This window comes from Mastigoproctus giganteus, chromosome 4 (genome assembly GCF_048544385.1).
Source record: "Mastigoproctus giganteus isolate SK-2022 chromosome 4, ASM4854438v1, whole genome shotgun sequence".
In the NCBI taxonomy this organism is placed as follows: domain Eukaryota; kingdom Metazoa; phylum Arthropoda; class Arachnida; order Uropygi; family Thelyphonidae; genus Mastigoproctus; species Mastigoproctus giganteus.
This window is the reverse complement of record NC_143578.1, coordinates 122,711,484-122,734,840: the sequence shown is the minus strand read 5'-3', so window position 1 is coordinate 122,734,840 and position 23,357 is coordinate 122,711,484. Positions and strand designations below refer to the sequence as shown.

At 36.4% G+C, this 23,357-nt stretch overlaps 1 protein-coding gene across 2 annotated transcripts in view; it reads left to right on the top strand.

Annotated features, from left to right (window-relative positions):
- LOC150087035 (tetratricopeptide repeat protein 37) overlaps window positions 1-23,357 on the top strand; it is a 702,248-nt gene that overhangs the window by 133,467 nt on the left and 545,424 nt on the right. For both annotated transcript variants that reach the window (XM_090371768.1, XM_090371767.1), the window contains exons 9-10: window positions 9,322-9,423; window positions 19,861-19,982. In XM_090371768.1, the coding sequence (XP_090227894.1) occupies window positions 9,322-9,423; window positions 19,861-19,982 (224 nt within the window). The remainder of the gene's footprint in view (window positions 1-9,321; window positions 9,424-19,860; window positions 19,983-23,357) is intronic.

Here is a 23,357-nt window from a genome sequence, read left to right as displayed (position 1 = left end):
GTAGGAAATAAACTTGATGAATTTGAGGTGTTGGTCAAAACATCAAAGGCAGATATTGTTGGGATACCAGAGACGTGGTGTCCCACAGATATAAGGAATGCAGAGTTCGAATTTGAGGAGTACAAATGTGTACAGAAAGGATAGACAGGAGAGAAAGGGAGGGAGGAAGGGTTATGCTATTAGTTAAGAAACACAAAATCTAAGGAAGTGCAGCCAGAGGACATGGGTGGACAGTGCAGCATTGAGTGTGGTGTGACATAAGCACTGGGAAAGCAAAATTGAGAGTAGGAGTGTGTTATTGGCCTAATGACTCTGATGAGTATAGTGAACAACTGTGCAGAGAAATAGTGTGCCAGTAAATCAGATTGTCTTTAATGGTGGATTTTAATTTCCCAGATATTGACTGGAACTTGTGGGTTGGTCATTCACACACTAGCAAGGCTTTTGTGGATTTATTGGATGATTATTTTCTACAGCAGCATGTTAGAGGCAACCAGAGGGAGTAACATTCTTGATCTGTCTGATTATCAATATTGATTCTTCATGCATTAAGAATCTGAAGATAAAGGAACCACTAGGTGGCAGTGATCACAGTGTGTTGATGTGGGAGTTACTCAAAGATGTAACTACCACCAGGGTTAAAGGGAAGGGTTTTGTTTTCGTAAAGGTGACTACAATGGTCTGTGACAGTTTTAAAGTCTATACAGAGGTACGAAATGATGATGTTACCAACAGGGGCTCACATCTAATGAGTATGGGCTTGGTGTACCCAGAGTCCTGAGCTGGATATCATCATTCTTCTCTTTTTTGGTGGTGATTTCCTTCTCTCTCTCTCTCTCTCTCTCAGTGTAATTCAGAAATTTTTTTTTTTTTTTTTTTTGCCTGGTGCAGCATAAGCCTCAGGCTTCCGTGCACCATAAGGCTAATAATAATAATAAATAGTAATAATAACAGCAAATTTTAGATGGGTAACATTTGAAGAATTAATCTTTTGAAGCTACTAGACTTTTCATTCCAACTAAGATATATTGCTCAAGGTTTAGGCCAAAATGGATGTCAGATGAACAAAAGAGACATGTGGCTGAGAAGAAAAATGCATGGGATATAAATAAATTAACAGGTGACACAGAAGTCTATGAAAGTTATAAGCTGGTCTCTAATAAAGTCACAAAGGAGGTTAGGCAGGCAAAGGCAGATTACAAGAAATCTTTGACAAAGGATGCAAAGAAAAACAGCATAGAGTTCTTTACTTGTATAAACTCTAAAAGGAAGGGGATGAATCAGATTGTTCCACTTTATGTCGATGGTTCAACTGTTGATGATCCTGCTCAGGTAGGTAGCAAACTGAATGAGTATTTTGCCTCTACATTTACACATGAGAAGTTATTCAGGGAGGGAATGCCAGAAGTGAATTAAACTATGGCAGTGAGCTAAATGATTTTTAATTACTGAGAGCAAAGTGGAGGAGAAATTGTTGAAGATAAACATAAGAAAGGCACCTGGGGTGGATGAGATCTGTCCAGTTATATAAAAGGAGGCAGCAAAGGAAGTAAACAAACCCTTAGCCATAATTATGAGAGTTTCCTTGAACTCAGGACAGGTTCCCATGGACTGGAGATGTGCAAATGTGACCCCAATTCACAAAGGAGGACAAAGAGTGACACAAGTAATTAGAGACCTGTTAGTTTAACTTCTGCTATGGGAAATTAATGGAGGCACGTTAAAAAAGCACTACAGAATCATATAGACAAGACTTCAGTTATAGTTCGGACACAGAATGGGTTTGGTAAGGGGAAGTCTTGTCTGACTAATTTGATTGGGTACTATGATGTGGTCACAAAGGAACTGGATGCAAAAAATAATTTTGATATCATATACTTGGGTCTTAGGAAAGCTTTTTGATACTGTTGCATTTGGAGGACTATTGTACAAATTGGAGCAGTATGGCATTAAGGGTAAATTGCTGCTATGGATAAAGGAATGGCTTAGTGGGAGAAGACAGAGAGTGGTAATCAATGGACACTGCTCTTCGTGGACTAATGTTATTAGTGATGTACCCCAGGGGTACGTGTTGGGCCCATTGTTGTTTACTATATTTATCAATGATATTGATGAAGGTATATCAGGCTTAATGTCTAAGTTTACAGACAATATGAAGGTTGGCTGAGTTGTTAATGACACTAAGCTACTGCAACATGATCTAGAAAAGTTGAGCAGATAGGTTGAGAGGTGGTAATTGAAGTTTAACATTGACAAATTTAAAGTACTGCATATGGGTAGCAGTAACCCTAGAGTAACGTATCAACTGTGTGGTACTACATTCAGGGTGATAGGGAATGAAAAGGACCCAGGGGTAATTGTGCAGTCAGATATGAAGTTTTCTGATCACTGCAGACAGTCTGCAAGGTTAGCTCATGGTGTCTTGTCAATGATATACAGGAATTTTTCTAGCAGGGATTAGCAGGTGATTATCCCCTTGTATAAGGCAATGGTTAGGCTACACCTTGAGTACTTTGTACAGGTTTGGAGGCTTTATTTTAGGAAGAATGTAGAGCTGCTGGAATGAGTACAGAGAACTCAGCAAGATTAGTGAATTTAACGAAAGGTTTCTCTTAGGAAGAAAGGCTTAAGTTTTGCAAATTACAGTGTCTTGTGACTAGGTACCTGCAGGGTGATCTGATTGTGGTGTATAAAACCTTGAATGGCTTGAGCACGCTCAATTTTGATGGGATTCTTCTGCTTGTTTTTGGATTACGAACCTAATGGTTCATAAATTCATATTGAGGAAAGACAGTTGTAGAATAGATGTGCAGAAATTTTCTTTTAGCCAGAGGGTGGTTGATTGCTGGAACAAACTTCCATCTGTTGTTGTAGAAGTTGACTGCTTAAATAAATTCAGGGCAGAACTAGACAAACATTTGGAGTGAATGGATGGGTTGTTGTTTTGATTTTTAGGAGCATTAGCAACTAAGGCCATATTGCTCCAGGGATATGTGGTGGTCATTCCCTGACCTTTCCGCATCCTCCGTATTTGGTGGTCACGGGCTCGAACCCCGGTCTAATCAAGAAGCGTGTGCTACGCACTGCTGCTCCTTCCCACCTGGCTATGGAGGTGCCGAATGGATGGGTGAAATGAGATGTGTTTTTATTTATTTTTATTTTATTTTATTTATTTATTTATCTATTTTTTTGGCTGATGTGTATAAGCTTGCTTCTTGCATCATCTGCTCTACTAATGCTAATATATTTAACCTAATAGAAAAAAAATATATATATATAAAAAAAAGAGAATGAAAGTAGAGTTGAGAATGCAGATTACGAATGAAATAAATGTTTCTCCCCTCCCCAACTGATAACATGCTATGCTGCTCTGCTGCTAGTGCCATCTGGCAATCGGTATCACACTCCCTTGCATGGTACCTTTCCTCTGGTGGGGGATGGACTGCTGCCCACCTCTTTGCCCTGATGGGACTTATTTCCACTGATATTTCTGTGGCTGCCTTCCCTATCGCCCCCATACTTTAATGTTCTCCCCCCCCCAGCCTTCTGTCTTCTTCCCCACTCTAACTTACCCAACTATCGCACTTGCTCTTAATCTAAATTATACTTAACTTAGTGTCTGAATTTAATTCTACCCTGACTTAAACTTCAATTCAACTTTAACTTAATTTCCGGACTTAATTTTTTATATACAGTATATATACAAATGTATATATATAGGCTCTTGCCACTGAAATCTTAAGAAACACAGTGGCAGGGCCTGCCAGAGTACAAACTTCTACTGCGATCCCTCTATGCCTGACCTGCCTCCTCGGGCCAAAGTGTGGGCAACTTGGGGGTCCCACTAGGGGGCCCAATGGTCAGTGGAACAACACAACAAGACATTATACGACACAACACACTTACACTTTTTAGTAAAATCTCTGGCCTTCACAGAGTACACAATGTGGACATGGGGGAGTTAACCCATGCTGCTGTTAGATCCAAAACACTTTACTCTTAACATATAGCAAAAGGAATCAGGATTGACACACTGATGGCACATCATTTTTTGGGTGGGGGGGGGTTATCTGTTTTTGGTTGATAAATCTGACCAAACATGAAATGTCAAAATTCAAGCATGCATAAAGGCACACTGCATCACCTGTTATGACTTACTACCGTTTTGTTAATTGTTCTATGATTAACTTATTTTTATTAGCTTTCTTATTTATTCTTTTAACCTTTAAGGCACATGATCAAAATTTTGAAACAAGGAAATTAGCATCTTGAAATTACTGAAGTAGTTACCTGTAAAATCATTCTGGTAATATTTAATTTAACAAAAAAAACAAATGAAGAGAAAAAAAATAAGCAGAACCAAATATCATATAGGTTATATTTTAACTGAATAAGATGGTTGCTTTATACTTTTTTTAGGAATAAGAGTTTTAAGACTTTAGCTCTTCCCTTCACATGACTTACACAAAAGACTTTCCCACTATATAATCATGTCCTGTTAAAGAAATCCCATATTTTGGAAATATGGGATTTCTTTAACAGGATGATTGTTTTATAATTTTTTAGGAATAAGAGTTTTAAGACTAATTTTTCCCCTCATGTGACTGACACAAGATTTCCCACTGCTGTGGGAAAGTTTTTCATGACTATTGGAACACCTTCAATTGCCTTTAAATCAGTGGGGTAAAAAAGCACTTCAGAGAAGAAGTATTGATATGCTCAGATACCTCTAATCCAGAATATGGATTCTGGATAATAACCTTGTGTGTGCGTGCGTGTGTGTGCACACGCAAGATGACAATATATTTAGAAAATTTGAGATAGAACATAAGCCAGTTTTCACTTTTCTGAATTTTACACATACTTGTACTGTATCATTGGCCAATTATGCTTTTGAACATTAGGCGAAAGTGGACAATAGGAAAACAAGGGTAGTGAATATGGCCATAAGGAGAAGCAAAAGTTGCTATAAGCCATCATGCAGTTTTGTTTGGTGGATTTTTCATTCCCAGGGCAACACAAATAGGGCCCAGAGATGATACCTCCCACACTTTAGAAAGCAGTAAATATGGTATTTAACTAATATAAAAATGAATATCAAAGCTAATAAATTTTCAAAGCTAATAAATGCATGGAATGTTCACTCTAACTTCTTCCATCGCTGAGAGAGTCAGAAGTTTCAAAAATATAAACTAAAATGCTGTCCTGCCTTGTTAACAATTTAGTAAAGGCATTCTTCTCTGCTGCAGCACTTATTGAAGATCAAGTGGGAGATGAGGAGGGAGAAAAATCATGAAATCACAGGTTGGTAGATGACAAATTGATTGTAACACATTTCATAACAGGTTTTACCCTAAGTGTTTTTATACACAGTGAAAGTACAGCTATATTTTTGTACACCATTCAAAAAAAAAAACTATATATATATATATATATATAAATAAACAAATCTGGTAAATGATGCACTTTGGTGGCCACCAGATCTGCTATCATAAGACCTCTTTGCTCATAGCAACTGAATGTGTTGGTTGCCAGAAATAAAATGCATAGATATGAGTTACCACTGGAGTTTTTCAAAGTGTTAAGTTAAATACCTTTTAACTGTACTTTAACGTAATTGAATTCAGAGAACTAATTCTTCAGTGCTATTCATAGAAAAGGTTTTGCATCAAACTGAATAGCCTTAGTTTTGTAAATAAAAAACACTAATGCTGGACCCCAAATGTTTTTTGTAATTAAAAAACATTTGGGGTCCAGCGTTATTTCTTATGTCTTCTCATCAGGCCTGGACTTGGTGCATCATGGTCTGAGTCGTCTATGTGCCATAAAAACAGAAACCGAACCATACCATACCGGTCCAACTAAAATGGGGGGGGGGGGGAAATGAATACTGAATATGAGATCTTCAAACATTATTTATTTTTGAGTTTACATGAGTTATTATAATAAAAGTGATTGATAAAACATTAAAAAAAAACTTTTCAGACGTTTTAAATATTTATTATTTGTATGATTTTAGTGTGTGGTATTTTTTAGAACATTCACCAGGATGCAATCCTGGTTTTCTGGAGTATGTCTCACAATACCTAACTTTATTTTCTTCCACTCCTAACCCTTCTGTCACTACATACTGCACAGTCTTTCTTCTTACTTGAATTTTCTTGTTTCCTCACAAAATGAGAAGAGCCATTCAATCTCTCTTTGGCATCTGAACTTGATAACCTTTTTATAGAAAGGACATTGTTATTTCAGACATCTTCTACTAGCTGAACAGGCAACTTCTTTTGAAACTGCTTGTGATGAAGGCTTTTTTGAGATGGATCCACCACCACCTTCATCAAGATGAAGCTGAGACTTCTGATTGCCAAAAAAACAATTTTTTCACTATTTCATTGATTTCCAAGTGAACGAATAACTTGCACAGTAGTGGTCAGCTCTGTCTACCACTCCCATATTTTTTGTATATTCACAAATAAGAACTGGCCTTTCAATCTACTATCATAGGTAGTAGAAAGCATAAAGTACAGTTCTTTTTTCAGCCGACCGGGCTAGCCGAGTGGGTAAAGTAAAGTACCTGCCCGGCAACCCAAAGGTTGCGGGTTCGATTCCCGCCTCGGGCTTGGATCAAAGTACTGCAAAAACCTTGGGAGGTGCAATATGGCCACAGAAGCCGATGCGCCAACAACTACCAAATCAAAAAAAAAAAAAAAAAAAAAGTTCTTTTTTCTTTCCATACTAGCACTTGAAGTGTATCCTCCTTTTGGAAACCAATGATTTACATTTTTCAATTTTATTTGTCATTTTGATTTCTACTGGTAAACCTTTCCTGTTTCCCATAACAGTGCCTGTTAAGTGTATATTCAATTTATTGTAGTTCTTCTGCTAGTTGAATGTAGTGTAAAATCAGTCAGTGAACAAATCAAATTCACTATCCTCAACATTTTTAAGAAATTTTTGGATGAGATGAAGCCACAACTGCATTGATTGTTTGGTCATTATCAGTTTCTTCATTACTGCTACCAGATATATTGTCGGGATCAAAAATGACATCATCCTTACTTTTGAACAAAATTAAATCAAATTCTGAATCTTAAAGCTCTAACAATTTCTCAATTTCTTTATTAGAAAGGCCTTTTCAAGATGGTGACACCATGACCAAACACTTAGTTTCTGGTAGAGAGTAAATAACAGTGAGCACTGAAAATGAAGGAGAAAACTACAGCCACACTTTGATGAACTAATTGAATGTAAACATTCAGAGAAGGTAGTTAGATAATTACACTGGACCAGGAAAACCAGCAGTAAAACTGGCAAAACAGAAAGGTGCATCTAACAGGACGTTGGATCGGAAGAGAAATTTTATGATGGTGTGTAAGAGGAGACATTGGACCAAAATGGATTAAAGTCCAGATTTTGGACAATTCCAGTTTTTGGACATCTGCATTTTGGATGTTCTAATTGTAGTTTGTTTTGTTTTATAAAAACTTAAACTGAATTTCCTGACCAGTGCCATTCTTCACTGGGCGAGTAACAAGAATGAAAGCTATATTTATTTTTTTTAAAACCGGACAACTTCTCTGCTCAACTTACAATTGAATTTAAACAAGAGATTTACAATTTGGAACAGCTCTGGATGTGGTAAAAATTTTGATAAATAATTTAGAATGAAAACAAATCGGTCTTATGGTTTAATCTGCTTTACTTTTATTTATAGTTGTTTCTAATTTTCAATTCCTATGCAAATTTGATTGCAAGTTTAGCAGAGAAGTTAACCTTTTTATTGCATTAAATGTTACTGTCCAGTCATACATTTATCCCCCCATTTCAGCATTCTGCCATTCCTCCCTACCATCAGGTAGGGAGGAATGGCAGAATATGATGGCACATATGTCATGGTGAGAAGCAGTAAATGTGATACTGCAGGTTTTGTGGCATGCAGTTCATACAAAGTACTTGATCGACACAGGCAAGAGATGTGATCTGACAGACTGAAAAAGGGATGATTGTCGGATACAAGTTTAAAAGGGGGTAGTATTATGGAAACTGTGAATCTTGTGTGGGCTGTTCATGGAGTGCTGTAGTTAAGGTGTTCCAAGATTGGATGAATAGTGGATAGAGCAGCAGTTGCCTGGCCAGTGGCAGGTACCTACACATGAGCATAGTCTGTTTCACCTTGTGCTAGTCAGTAGATGGAAAACAGTGAAACAGCTGACCATGGACTTGAACCAGGGTTGTTGTTATTTGGTTTTTAGGAGCATTAGCAACTAAGACCATATTGCTCCGGGGATATGCGGTGGTCATTCCCTGACCTTTCCGCATCCTCCGTATTTGGTGGTCACGGGCTCGAACCCCGATCTAATCAAGAAACGTGTGCTACGCACTGCTGCTCCTGCCCACCTGGCTACTGAGGTGCCCTATAACCAGGGATAACCAGCGGTGTTACCAAGACTATGACCCAGTGAACTCTCATCTGTATGTGTCTTTGGATCAGGCACCTGGTTAAGGTGCCAATTGCCAGTGACACCTGAAGTTTACATCTGAATGGCATTATTGGACCATTGGCAATTATTGGCAAATTATTGGACTAGAAGAGTTGCCTTTTCTAATGAAACACATTTCTTGCTATGCCATGTGGATGGTAGATAGAGGGTATGGCGACAAACTACAGAAAGGAATAGCTCTGATATCTGGATCCAACAGAAACAGGCAGGTAGCAGCAGCGTTTTGGTATGGGGATGTTTTTTTGAGAATATCTTGGAGCCCTCATACACCAACCTTGCTAAAAACTACCTATCTATTGTGGCTGATCAGGTACACTCCCTCCCTTCATGGTAGCTGTCTTTCAAGATGGTACAGGTGTGTTCCGGTGGAATAATGTTCCTGCCACATTGCCAGTATTGTCTGAAAGCAGGTTGCCTAAACACAAAAGTGACTTCCAGATTTTACCTTGGTTGCCAAATTTTCCAGATATGAATTCCATAGAACATCTCCGGGATTATGTGGATTGCAGATCCATCATTTGGATCCTCTGCCATGGACAGCTGTGTAAGTTTCATCACTGAATACAAAATTTTTGCAAATCTGTGGGACAAAATCCTGGCATCACGGTATAACATCTCCTGCAAGAGGGGGATGTACCCAGTATTAGGTAGGTGGTCATAATGATTTGAGTGGACAGTGTATACCTTTCTTAATCAGATCAACATGTAACCTAGCAAAAAATATTAAGCATAAATGTTTACATGTTTCAAATTTTATTTTGCTATTATATTTTAAATTCTTCAGAATTTTTGTGTTAGCTTACTTATCTTTACTTATCAGGTTTGGCACAACTTCCCAGTTCTTTGGAAGGATGGCTACTTCTTGCAAAAAGTGAGCTATTTTTGTATCATTTTCATGAAGTTGAGGTTGCTGCTTTAAGAGGTAATAAATCTAAATACTTTTAATTCACTTTAAAATTGGTTTCTTTTTTATTTACTCTGACATTTAAAGTTCCAATCATTTTTATTTCTCTGAGTGCTGGGCAATGCAGTTATTACACTTTTTTCTTCTTTTTTTTTTCCCTATAATAAATTATCTTACTTTAGCATGTCTGTATGTTATGTGTATTCCCATACCTCCTAAAATTGTCTTCAAATAAATTATTTCAGTTCAAATTAGTATAAGTAGTCAACAGTATATTTTAATTTATTATATAGAAACAAGCAAGGTATTCATACCTTTATCCATTTATATTGAAAAATGTATGGTTATCCATCATAACCTCAAAAGACATTAATCATACTTCATGATGGGAGAGGCTTTGCTGTGGAGGCTAAACACGGGTTCCACCACTTTAAGTCTCCAGTAAGCAAAGTTAGTGATATTGCACTGGTTGATGAGAATCATCTATCACCTAGTATTGCCTGATAACACAGAGGGGTGGCATTCCTCCATGTGGTGTGTGCACCACACCCCGACCTCTGATTACGTTGGTTCGTGCCTGGATGGTCACCTCCATTATTCTAGGTGCTGTATTTCAGGACTTGCACATGGGGATTATACCTACGATCAAAAATTTTGTATCCATTACAGTTGTGGCAGAGACTTAAGATAAATCTGTACTTTAACATGCACTGCTTGTTATTGTTTTGTGGAGTGGGAGGTGGCCTTAATTTATAATGTGGTTATCTCCCCTCCTTATGCTTATACAGTAACCTCTCGTGTAGAGTAGAGTCAAATGCCTGAAATTCAAATAAACATGTCAAAATTTCTTGGAAAGTGCTCTTTCCATATATTGATCTTAAACATTCTTTTAGTGGCATAGTGCAGTCTATATCAAGAACTGGAAATTGGTGAAATAATGAACACTTAAACATGTGTGTGGAATGTAATCTGCCTTTAATTTCTTGTTGTATTACAGATTATTCTCAGCCATTTCATGGTACTTGTATCACTTCTTCAGTGAACTCTTGCAATGCTGTCCTTACTGTGCCATCAGCCTTACATACCAAACTACAAAAATAACAAAAATAATTTGGTATGTGAGGCTGATGGTATCGTAAGGACAGTATTACAGGATTTCAATGAAGAAGTGATACAGGAAGTATCATGAAATGTCTGAGAATAATCTGCAGTTCTTTAAGAAATTAAAGGCAGATTACACTCCACGCAGGTTTAAGTGCTTATTATTTCACCAATTTCCATGTCAATTTCATCACCAATTTCCTACGTTCAGTTCATGGGTGACTGTCAAGATAGCTCATGAGAAAAGTTAAAGATTTTCCCCTTACAAAACTCTGTTGTGTTTCCTTCAGTATACCATTTCTATCATGCCAGTGTACTGCATTCTTAATCATTGTCTCTAAGGTTTGCACTGTGAGTGGTCAGACTGACTGGTAGTTCCTATTGTGCTCTTAGAACCACCTTCATGGCTTGGTGAAATGTGTCACATCTTCTGTCCAAAATAATCTCTCTTGAGTCCATTGATCTCATAATCTTAATATTCAATGCAATCTATTGCCATCTGTTCCACTCAAAATTACTGGGTATATGCCATCAACCCTATGGATAAGACTTATATTTAAGTTTGAAAAAGGTCTTTCATTGCTAAGGATCATTGTAAATTTTTTTTTTAAAAGTTTCTCACATCCAGTGTGTAAGGGTCTCATCTGGTTCATTCTTCTTTTTCTTTTTTTTTTTTCACTTTACATTTGCACACATGAAAATTTTCTTGTCCCTGTTATTTGTTCTCTCAGCCAATGATTTTGCATAATTACCTCTCTATCTAATATTACAGGTCAAGTAACTCTTATAGACTTCTATACATGATAATTCAGTAACTTCCTATGCATCTTTTTTTTTGCGTTAACTCTCTCTCATAAGTGGGTTTCTAGGCCATATGCCCATGATCGAAGTGATTTCCCCCCCCCCCAAGGAATTTGTAAGTTTGTGGAAACGAAAAAATGATCTACATAAATGCTTTTACATATTAATTCTTTTTCTGTTTGACTTTATTGTCAAATGTTACTATCAAAAACAAAATCAAAATTGAAATTTTGTTTAGCAAAATTGGAGGAGAGGAAGTGAAGGGAAAAAAAATTAAAAATTGAGAAAAAATTATCAAAACCTTTTTTCTTTTTTTTTCATTGCAGTAATATCCTCTGCATTTATATGTATGTTATTTGTTCACTAAGAATATTACTGGGAAATTCTTCAGTTTTGGCTTGTGTAAGTCCACATCATCTTGAAGGTTGTTAAAAGGGCCATGATCTCTTATGCTGATTTTAAAACTATTATAAATACTTGAATAAAAATTCAGGGCTAAGGCCTCAGACTGGGAAAATTTACAGATATATAACTTATTATGTCTGGAAATATTCCTGTAGTCTGAGGCTTTATCTCTGAATTTTTATTAAGTATTAAACTACTAAACACTATTTGGCATCCCTTATATTGTGGAATTATTTTCACAACTGGATTGTCCCACCCACCCACCCACCCACTGATAAAGGGCCAAATAACCCTGAAATGGCCATGCCATCTGGGTGGTGGTGGTGGTGGTATCCACTGAGAATAGGTAACAATAGTTTTCTCTTTTGGGTAGGCAACTCATTGTGAAGGTATTTTCAATATGAGATGTAATGAAACAATGCCATTATAATAACTTCAGTTAATTTACTGTGTATAGACATGATGCATTTGTGCCAACTATCATAAATATAAAAATGGCTACTGTTATTTGTAAGCACAGTTGATAGATGGCAACATGTCTGTGTAGAGTTTCAAGGGACTGTACATATGCAGATATAATTGTTTAATATTGCATATTCTTGAAAGGGTTAAAGTGGCTAGCATCTTATTCACCTATCTTGCTATCCTTTTCTTTCTATATTTTCTTAATAGTCTATATATATACATAGACTAAAAATTTGTTTGTGATTTTCACTTATTTTATCCTTGCTCATGTTCTGCAATTTTAACTTATTTTATCCTTGTTCATGTTCTGCAATTTTAACTTATTTTATCCTTGCTCATGTTCTGTGATTTTAATTTATTTTACTCTGTATATTTTTATTTCTATATTTTTATCACTTTTAGTATTACTTGTATTTATTCTGACTAAAAATGAATAGCAAATGCTTAGAAAACGGTACTCACCTTGTATAAATCTGCAATAATTTTTTTGGTAGATGGTGGTTAAATTTAGGTTGGAAGAAGCATTAAAAAGAACTAAGGCGGGGAATGGGGTGAAAATATTTTAAACAGATTTTAAAATGAGCGCAAGGAAGTAGAAATGCAGATCTCCAATCCTTGGTTGCCATAAAGAGGTTAAAAGACGTAAATGAAAAAAAAAGAGAGAGAAGACCGGTGGTGCCAATAGTCGTTACGAGGGACTTTCATGAATTAGAGGGACTTTCCGTCATCAGTTGGCAAATGGAAGAGAAGTGAGAGCGTGTTGTATTTAAAGTTTATCTAAACTCCCATGATGCTCTTTTTGACACATGGGAACTTTAGCCGCGAGAGGTTCCAAGCCAGTGAAAGGTTGAAGGGAAGTTTAGCGTTAATAATGTTGAGATTGGAATGGTGTCGGTACCATTCGATGGCGAGGGCTTCATATCGAAGAATTCTGTAGCTCGATCTAAGTTTAATAATAGTGATAGCAGAGTCAACAAGGGGGGTGTGGTTGTGGGTTTGAGCATGGGTTGTTAACTTAGTGCAGGATTGACTTGTCTTGAAACTGTTGAAGTGGTAGTATGCGCGGGTATTGGAAGTTGTGGAGGAACCGAATTTGGTGGTAGTGCTGCCGATGTAGCAGGTGTCGCAGTTTGGTTTTCATTTTATGAGATATATTAAGTTATTGAGATCATTGATGGGATATTTGTGTGTATCTTTATAAGAATTAAATAGGGAACCTAGTTTATTGTAAGTGGAGAAGGTGAGGGAGATGTCGGTATCTTTGAATGTACGTCGGAATTGTCAGAACTATGCGAGTATTTGTCTTGTGACTGTGTCTGGTGGGTTTATTAATACTGTTTTTAACAGTGGATATTGTGTGTTGGACAAGTTGAGGGGGGTAGCTCCTGGCTATGAATTTATCAGTAAGGTATTGAAGTTCATTGTGTAGATCGTTTTGTGAAGAGGTGAATTTGATAGTGTTGTAGATTTGGTTGTGTAGGACGGCTTTTTGGTACTAAGGGGATGATGTGAAGTGAAATGTAGATATTTACCGGTGTGCATGTTTTTTCTGAAAATCTTGGTATTTAAATTTGTGTCTGTTGTATAAATAGTGAGATTAAGAAAATTAATCTGGTTGTCCGTTGCGATTTCGAGGGTAAGGTTTAGCCTGTCATGTATTGTATTGAATTTTAAAAAAAGATTGTCTATGGTTGTTCTGTTGCCTATTATTAGGATATCATCGGCATAGCGGATGTATAATTTAATTTCAATAAGGTTACTATAATTTCACTATTGTATTTATTCTTAACTTATTTTTATATATTTATTTAGAAGGCCACCACCTGCTGTTTTATTTATACTGTCTCTAATCATGGCTAAAGATAAAGACATCATGCATCTAGCATACCTATACTATACTATAAGATGCAGGGAAATTTTAAACATTTTCTTGGAGGGGGAAAATGTTTAAAATTTCTTATGGTCTGGAAAGTGTGGTATATATAATGTCTCTCGCTTGTACAAGTTGTCATTTATATACTTACAGAAAATATTACTGCAAATTTTGTATGTAATATTATATTGCAAGCAAAGATTATGGTTCCATATACAAAAAAAAAAAAAAAAACATTAATAATGACACTTCTACTGTTAATGTCGATAGCATCTAAAATTATTATTTTTTTTTGCAAAGATGCAACCAAAGTTTTATCTAGGTTTTTCCATAAAAACAAAATTTTTCTTGTAATCCTTGAACCAAATTGTTGATTTGAGTTCTGTTGATTCGGCCAACCATTTGACACAGTTTTATGATTATTAAACCAATAATTAACTTTTTACTTTGCAACATGGCTTGTCTTGTTGAAAAAGCTAATCACTTGTCTTCTTTATTTTGTGGTTAAATACGGCAGAATGTTCTTAATGTCAGTATACCTAAAAGCATTTAGATGGCCTTCATAGAGAACAATCAGATTACCCTCTGTAATGCATATCTATGTACTGAATTGGGCTGCACTGCCTTGGAGGTTATTTTTGAAATTGAATGAACAGTTTTCCTCATGCAATTATTTGCATCAACATTGCATTTTCTATTAATTAATTCAGAATGCAACTCATCACTCAAAAATAACTGCCATTGAGCAACCCATTCTCTATGCCTAATGGACCATGCCAGGTATCATTTGACTTGCCTTAAATTTGAAATGGCTTCTTTTCTTGCTTGTTGCATTTGACATCTACTAGGCTAAGTGAATAAAGAACTGCTGATGGTTACAACACTAGTGCTAATTTCTAGTGACCATTCTTGAGCTGATCGACAGCTGTTCACTATTCATTGTTGATTGAATTAGGGCTATAGGATAGCAATCTTTGGCAAGAGGCTTGCTTGATCATCCAAAAAATTTACTTTGTGATAATTTTGATATTTTACTATTACCACTAAAATCTTTCAGAGCAAGCGCTGTTTATATGGATAGGTCATAAGATGCAATACATACCAATCACAGCTACTTGAAATTTTGCGAAATTGCTAGGGATTTTTTCACACCTTTGAAAGTCATCTATAATCTTTGCTGGTAATAAAATGCTGTTTTTGGACCATCCAAGGGTTTTTTTTTTTTTTTCATAACTATGTAAGCGAGAAGATTGATATTATTTGTAATTAAACTACAGACAGGTGGGTATTTAAACATATACTTTGACAAATTCATTTTAAATATACAATGGTGTTCAAAGAAAGTGCATCACCCCATCAAATTGTAATTCTCATCAGAATAACATAAGTATATGGTAATATTTCTTACAGATTGCATCAGATAAGACTAGGTGATGGCATAATATTGCATCAGCTGTTACTTTCAGCTATACAATCATGCTCTGCAAGAGTTGCAGTCATTCCTTGATTGTGTCAGGATGACGAATTACGTGCAATTGATGCCATGAAGAAAGAGTGCTATTGTTGCTTCACGTGAGGATGGATGTTCTTTCCGTCATATTGCTTATAAAGTATCATGCTAATCAGTCGACAGTGAGTAGATTTATTTCCAAACTCAAGAATACTACTTCTGCTGATAGGAAAAAAGGAACCAGATGCAAATGAGTCCCGCCAAAACAGGACCGCGTTTTGAAGCACTTATGCATTAAAAACAGCAATCTTTGTCTGAGCTGAAAAGAGAATGTGAAGAACATACAGGAGCAGTAACAGTCAGAAGACGCCTCTTCAAAAATGGACTTGTAGCCCGTTGTCTTAAGAAGAAGCCCCTCCTCACACAAAAAATGAAAAAGGCCCGATTAATTTGTGTAAGGAGCATGTCAAATGGACCCCCGAGCAGTGGAAGTCAGTTATTTTCTTGGATGAGAAGAAATTCAGCCTGCATGGTTCTGATGGGAGACAAACGATTCGCCATAGATGTGGTGAAGAATACCATCCAGACTATGGTGTCTACAGTGCAATTCCCTACTAGTCAAATGATATGGGAGTGCATTTTAGGTCATCTGCAGTTTATAAAAGGTTCCGTAAATGCCAATGGATACCTGGCTATATTGGAAGGCAACCATTAGAGACCATTTCAACCTGCCAAGTAACTGCATCTTTCAGGATGACTCTGCTCCTTGTCATAGTGCGGAAAGTGTAAGTAGGCACTTCTGTAGTTACTTTAGATTCATTCTGAAGATATCCAACTATCAGTTGGATATCTTCAGAAATTGATCTTGTCAATGCCTCAGTAGTGTGCTGCTGTCATCAGGGCCAGAGGTGGTTCAACTAAATATTAGTTTGCACCTGGTGAACTTTTCATTTCGTTTTCCATTTAAAATGATAAATTGAAGCAAATTGAGGGCTTCTGATAACATTTCAGCCATAATTGTTGTGTGTACCAAAACAGTTGTATAAAGGTTGCAAATGCTCATTTTCGAATATTTTGAGAGCACGTCAAATATTTCTTAGTTTTGCCTTAACTGTTAATAAATATCTTTTGTTTATATTTCTATTTGTGATGCTAGTCATTAATGTAACATACCATCGTGAAAAAAGGTTAGAAATGTGAAATTCCTAGGTGATGCAATTTCTTTGAACCCTATGTATTTTTATATACTGTAAAGCTGAATGATACTTGTTGCTCCATATTATTGCATACTAATATATAAATGCACATCTGTCTGTATAAACCATGAAAGTTGTTAAAATATAAGTCTATAAATAAAAGATTATAAAATTATGTTATTTATCATTGGATTATTATCCCCCCCCCTCCGTCCATCCTCATGTGGATTTCAACATTTAAGTTTTTAATACTTTGTAACTATCAAATATTTAAAACTTATGCTGTATTATGGACAGCATAAGTAGTTATGTACATTAACACTGAATTTTTAGGAGTTATAGTAGTACAATGGCCTAGTTATTCATAGAGTTATATTATTGAACTGTTCCACCAATCAACTACCTGCTGGCTAAAGGCAAATTTCCATACATCTCTCCTACATTTATCTTTCCTCAATTTGAATTTATGCCCTCTCAGGTGATTATTCTAAGCAAGAGGAAGAATCCCATCGGCATTGAGCATACTTGAAAAACAAATAAAAACCATTTATTTGTTTTTCAAGTAAAAAAAAAATTTTTTTTGTGTAAAAAATTCTGAAGTCTCCATTTGAAATTGTTTGTCATGTTTAAAAAAAATTGGAAAGTTCCATCAATAGCAGGATTCAAACTTATTTCTTATGGATTTTAAGTGACACATTCTCTTAACTGCAAGTTCATGTTACCATTAAAATACAGAAGATCTTAGGAGAAAAATCATTCTTTTATCAAACAGTTAGCATTAGCATTAATAGAGGCATATGATGTGCAAGAAAGCAAGCTTATGCAGCATCAGCCAAAAAAAAAAAAAAAAACCCACTCCCATTTCACCCCTCCATTCAGTTGAAATACCTGTCCAGCTGAGCCTTAAATTTATTTAGGCTATCAACTTCCACAACAAGGGAAGAAAGTCTGTTCCACCAATCAACTACCTGCTGGCTAAAGGCAAATTTCCATACATCTCTCCTACATTTATCTTTCCTCAATTTGAATTTATGCCCTCTCAGGTGATTATTCTGAGCAAGAGGAAGAATCCCATCGGCATTGAGCATATGAAACCATTCAAGGCTTTATACACCTCTATCAGATCACCTCACTGGTGCCTAGTCTCCAGACACTAATTTGCAAAACTTAAGCTTTTCTTCATAAGAACAACCCTTTGTTCCATTCATTAATCTTATTGCCCTTCTCTGTACTCGTTCCAGCAGCTCTACATCCTTCTTGAAATGAGGCCTCCAGACCTGTATACAGTACTCAAGGTGTGGCCTGACCATTGCCTTATACAAGGGAATAATCACCTCCTTATCCCTGCTAGAAAAATTCCTGTATATCATTGACAAGACACCATGAGCTACTCTTGCAGCCCATCTGCACTGCTCAGAAAACTTCATATCTGACTGCACAATTATCCCCAGGTCCTTTTCATTCTCTACCATTGTCAGTGTAGTACCACAGAATTGATACGTTGCTCTGGGGTTACTGTCTCCCATATGTAGTACTTCACATTTGTCAATGTTAAACTTCATTTGCCACCTCTCAGCCCATCTGCTCAACCTTTCCAGACCCTGTTGCAGCAGCATAGCATCAGTAGTGTCCGTAACATCCCTGCCAACCTTTGTATCGTCTGCAAATTGGACATTAAACGTGATATACCATCATCAATATCATTTATAAATACAGAAAACAACAATGAACCCAACACTGAACCCTGAGGGGCTCGACTAATAACATTAGTCCACGATGAGCAGTGTCCATTGATTACCACTCTGTCTTCTCCCCCTCAACCATCCCTTTATCCATAGCAGCAATTGGCCTCCAGTGCCACACTGCTCCAATTTGTGCAGCAGTCTTCCATGTGCAACAGTATCAAACGCCTTTCTAAGATCCAAATATATAATATCAAAGTTATTCCCTGCATCCAGTTCTTTTGTGACTGCATCATAGTATCCAGTCAAATTGGTCAGGCAAGACTTTCCCTTAACAAAACCATGCTGTGTCTGAGCTATAACTGAAGTCTTGTCTAGATGATCCTGTAGTGCTTCTTTAACCAGTGCCTCCATTAATTTTCCTGGAACAGAAATTAAACTCATAGGTCTATAATTACTTGTGTCAGCCTTTGATCCTCCTTTGTGAATTAGGGTCACATTTGCACATCTCCAGTCTATGGGTACCTCCCCTGAGTCCAAAGAAGCTCTCATAATTATGGCTAAGGGTTTGCTGCCTCCTTTTATATAACTGGATAGATCCCATCCACCCTGGGTGCCTTTTTTATGTTTAGCCTCAACAATTTCTCCTCCACTTTCCTCTCAGTTATTACAAAATCATCTAGCTCACTGCCAGAGTTTAATTCACCTCTGGCATTCCCCTTCCTGAATAACTCCTCATATGTGAATGTAGATGCAAAATACTCATTTAGTTTGTTAGCCACCTGAGCAGGATCCTCAACTGTTGAACCATCACTATCCAGTGGACCAATCTGATTCATCCTTTTCCTTCTAGAGTTTACATAGGTAAAGAAGTCTTTTCTGTTTTTCTTTGCATCCTTTGCCAAGGATTTATCATAATCTGCCTTTGCCTGCCTAATCTCCTTTGTGACTTGGTTACAGACCAGCTTTTATCTATTATAGGCTTCCGTGTCACCCATTAATTTATAGTATCCCATGCATTTTTCTTCTCTGCCCTATGTCTCATTAGTTCATCTGACATCCATTTAGGCCTAAACCTTGAACAATATTTCTTAGTTGGTATGTAAAGCCTAGTAGCTTCCAAGATAAGTTCTTTGAATGCTTCCCATTTTGAATTTGCTGTTGGTAACATCATCAGTTGGTCCCACTGTATAGAATTTAAATGCTGTCTCAGACCATCGTAGTCGCCTTTACGAAAACAAAAACCCTTCCCTTTACCCCTGATGGTAGTTACCTCTTTGAATAAATCCCACTTCAGCACACTGTGATCACTGCCACCTAGTGGTTCCTTTATCTGCAGATTCAGTTGTCATGCATACAGGGTTTGCAGAATTTCAAAATGGTAATATTTATTCAGATAAATAAATAGTTTATTGTAAACCATTTAGTATCAGTTAATTTTACCCAAATTAAATCATATTACTAATTGTGTTTGCATTTTAGGATTAAAACTGGCAAAAACGTCTTCAAAAGCACCATTGCTAACTGGAAAATTACATTTATTACTCAGTCAAGCCCTAGCAGGACAGAGACACTGGCATCAAGCTTTGGAAATTGTAGAAAAGGTAAAAATTTTGAATACCATATAAGTAATGCACATTAAAATTGAAGTAATTCTTAGATATATCTAGATAGGTCAGATACACCTGTTCTGGAGATTTCAGACATGTAACATTTTCTCTTCTATTCTGAGATTATTTATGTATATATGCTTATTTGTGCATAAGAATTAGCAGTGCTTTTTTTGTGATGGTACGCATCGGTACCATCACAAAAAAAATTACGGCGTACCGGCACTTTTATTAACAGTGACGTGTGACATTAGGATGCATTGCACTTCGAAATTTATAATATTCTGTAAATTTTTTCACATGTTTACCTACTGTTCAAATAAGCTTAAAACGATTTAACTAAATTTGCATTTTATACTGTCTATTGTTAAGATATTTTCTGTATAAAACTGTATAACCATTTTTATAATTCTAAATTACTCAGTCGGACCTCTGTTTAATTATTTTGAATTCCCCTTGGAAGTTACATTTAAAATAGTTTCGGTTGAGGGAAGAAAATTTTCATATAGCGAACGGATTAGGAGAGAATTAACTTGGTATGGCCTGTTTGTATTTCTGACCTTCAGGCAATTAGTGCTGCTGCGCGAATTAAGAGAGCTAAAGTGATTAGTATTGTATAACTTATCAAGTATTTCAAGTATTGTATAACTTAGCTGTACCTGGTAAAACCTATCTGACCACCTGTCCCACATACGGAGAAGTTGCGCTGGTCTGCAGTGAGCAGATAAAGGTGTATTCCCAATGGGCTCTGGCCCACCTTCTACTGCAGTAGTGTCCAACCTTTTCCAGTACCTGGGCCATATTCAAAAAAAAATTCAAACTTTCTTTAGTGTGTTACATTTTTGATATCTTATTGCATGTAAAAGTAAAATTGAAAATATTCAAAAATTTTATGAAGTACAATACACAATTACATTTACTGAACTAAAAATGAGAACATTTAATGAGAAAAATTTTTCGATAATAAAGTTTAAAATGCTGTTTTAGTTCACTTTCCTTGCTGGTTGTAGGTTGGACACCTCTGTGAATCAACTGTAAGCACCCCGTTCGAGAATTAGAAAAGTGATTTTCTTTTACCCCATAAATAATCATCTGTTATTTTGCGGAAGTGCGTTATCCACTTTTTTCTGAAAATTTTCCTTATCTCTGTTTACACTTTACTTTACCTGAATATCCAAATGATACCATTATTTTGGACAGTTTCAAAAAAAAGAAAAGAAAAAAAATTTATATTTAAGAACTAGTGACAATACCGATGACGAGAGAAGGAAAACGAGGACAACGAAGGTATTAAACCTTCTAAACATGAATTGTTGACATTGGTGAAAATGAAGTTAGAAAATTGTCAATTAGAGTTAAATGTAATTCGTGGATACCTAATTGATAAGAAGGTTTCCGAAGAATTGAAGCATTTGATGAATGCTCTGAGTATGATACCAATTTCACCGAGTGAATGTGAACGAAGATTTTCAGAAATAAATCTGATCGCCATCCAGCACTTCATTGATGACACAAACAGTTTCTTCACTACTGTTTCTTAAAACTGTGGGCCATCCGCTGACCTGCTGCGATCCAGCGAAATATGTAGATTCGTGGCTGCTTTGGAAACGTCATTCAGCATCCGATACAAAAAGCAGGAAGAGAAGTCAGCATAGGGGTTCGGATGAGAACTTAATAACAATTTGGAATACTCTACAAAAACTTTATTATGAAATTATTTTTACTTATTTTACTCACATTTTACTTATTTTTTTAAATACTTGAATAATAAATTTATGCTTAATAAACTGTGTTAATATACTTAATTTCTTGTTCTTATTCTAAAAAAAAAAAAAAAAATTACTACTAAAGTAAAAATATCAGGGGGGGGGGCGGAATTAGAGTACATTTCATATCCTTTTAATTTTCAATTTTTCCCGATAGCAAAGAATGAGTACCGGCACCTATTTTTTTACAAAAAAAGCACTGACAATTAGTATGCATATATAGTAACCAGTTCCCCTCGTCTTAAAGTCATTATTTGGTTGGAATGTTGTTGTTTTTTATGTTTGTATTAGTGAATTGTATTATATTCCATTATATTCTGTTGAAGAATATAATGAAATGAAAAACCGAGGAGAAGAGGTGCAGAGGAAGACCTGCAACTTGGTGGAAGGATGGGATCAGTGAACTTCTGGGCATGACACTTTGCAATGCTGCTCGTATAGCACACGATCGATGCAGTTGGAGGAATTTGTTGGTGGCCACAACAGCTCCTCAGGGAGCTATGTGACTGGAAGAAGATTAGTGAATTGTTTTGTAATCATAGTTCAACTCTGGCATTCTGAAGCCTAAGAATTTGATTATCAAGTATTTCAATGCACTATAACAATATTCAGAAGATTGTTGCTGGCTCTCTGTGAGAAGTACAGGCAACCCCCGCATAACACGGTACTTCTACAACACAGTTTTGCTCTAACACGATTGATAAATTGCATCAATCCTTACACAACACGGTACTTATATAACATGGTTAGAAAATTTCAGTAAACCTCGCATATCACAGTATTTTTGAGCTTTTGTGCAGGGGAAACCCTGCTATTATGTTGGATGTAATATTTCAAAGTTTTTACTCTTTGAATCCCCACTGTTGACTTGCTAGTCAAAAAAAATTATTGAGAAATCTGTGTATTTCATTTTGTTGGGAAATTCCTGTGTTACGTTCTGTGCTATTGAACTTGTACTTATTGAACTTTTGGAAAAATCTAGATTTCAAAGTTATAGCACACCAGGCCAACCAAAAGCTTTTAGTCATCCAAATGTTGAAGTTATATTCCTACTGCAACAGTTGTACTGGGTAATACACTTCTTCCATTCAGCCAGGCATTATCCACCTTTAAAACTCATTCCATCAGAAAATCATTACAATGGATTTTGGAAAAAATTGATTCCGAATATATCGAAGTAATGGAGGCATGGAAACATTTGTCAATTGTGGACTCTATCAGAATCATAGCTTTATCACTGAAAGAAGTAAAACAACCGTCAACGTTAAATGCGTGGGAAAAAATGTATTGCCAGAGTCAGTTCATTCAGGAAATATGATCAAACAGGCAAAAGACGGAATCGGTGCGGTAGTAGAACTTGCTACATTCGTAGGAGGAGAAGGTTTCGATGATATGACTACTGAAGCCTTCGTGGGTAGCACAGTTCATAGAATTGCCCTTCTCCTCACACCGGCAGGAAAAGACCCGTTTGAATCCCATCGATGAAAAGAGGAATTTTTATGGGTCTTTTTCGCAATGTGGCTGAGTTAGTCGGGTTCGGTTAGCATGGTTTTTTTCTCCCGGTAACTCGGGTTTTTCGTCCAGCAAAGCAGAAATCGACCTC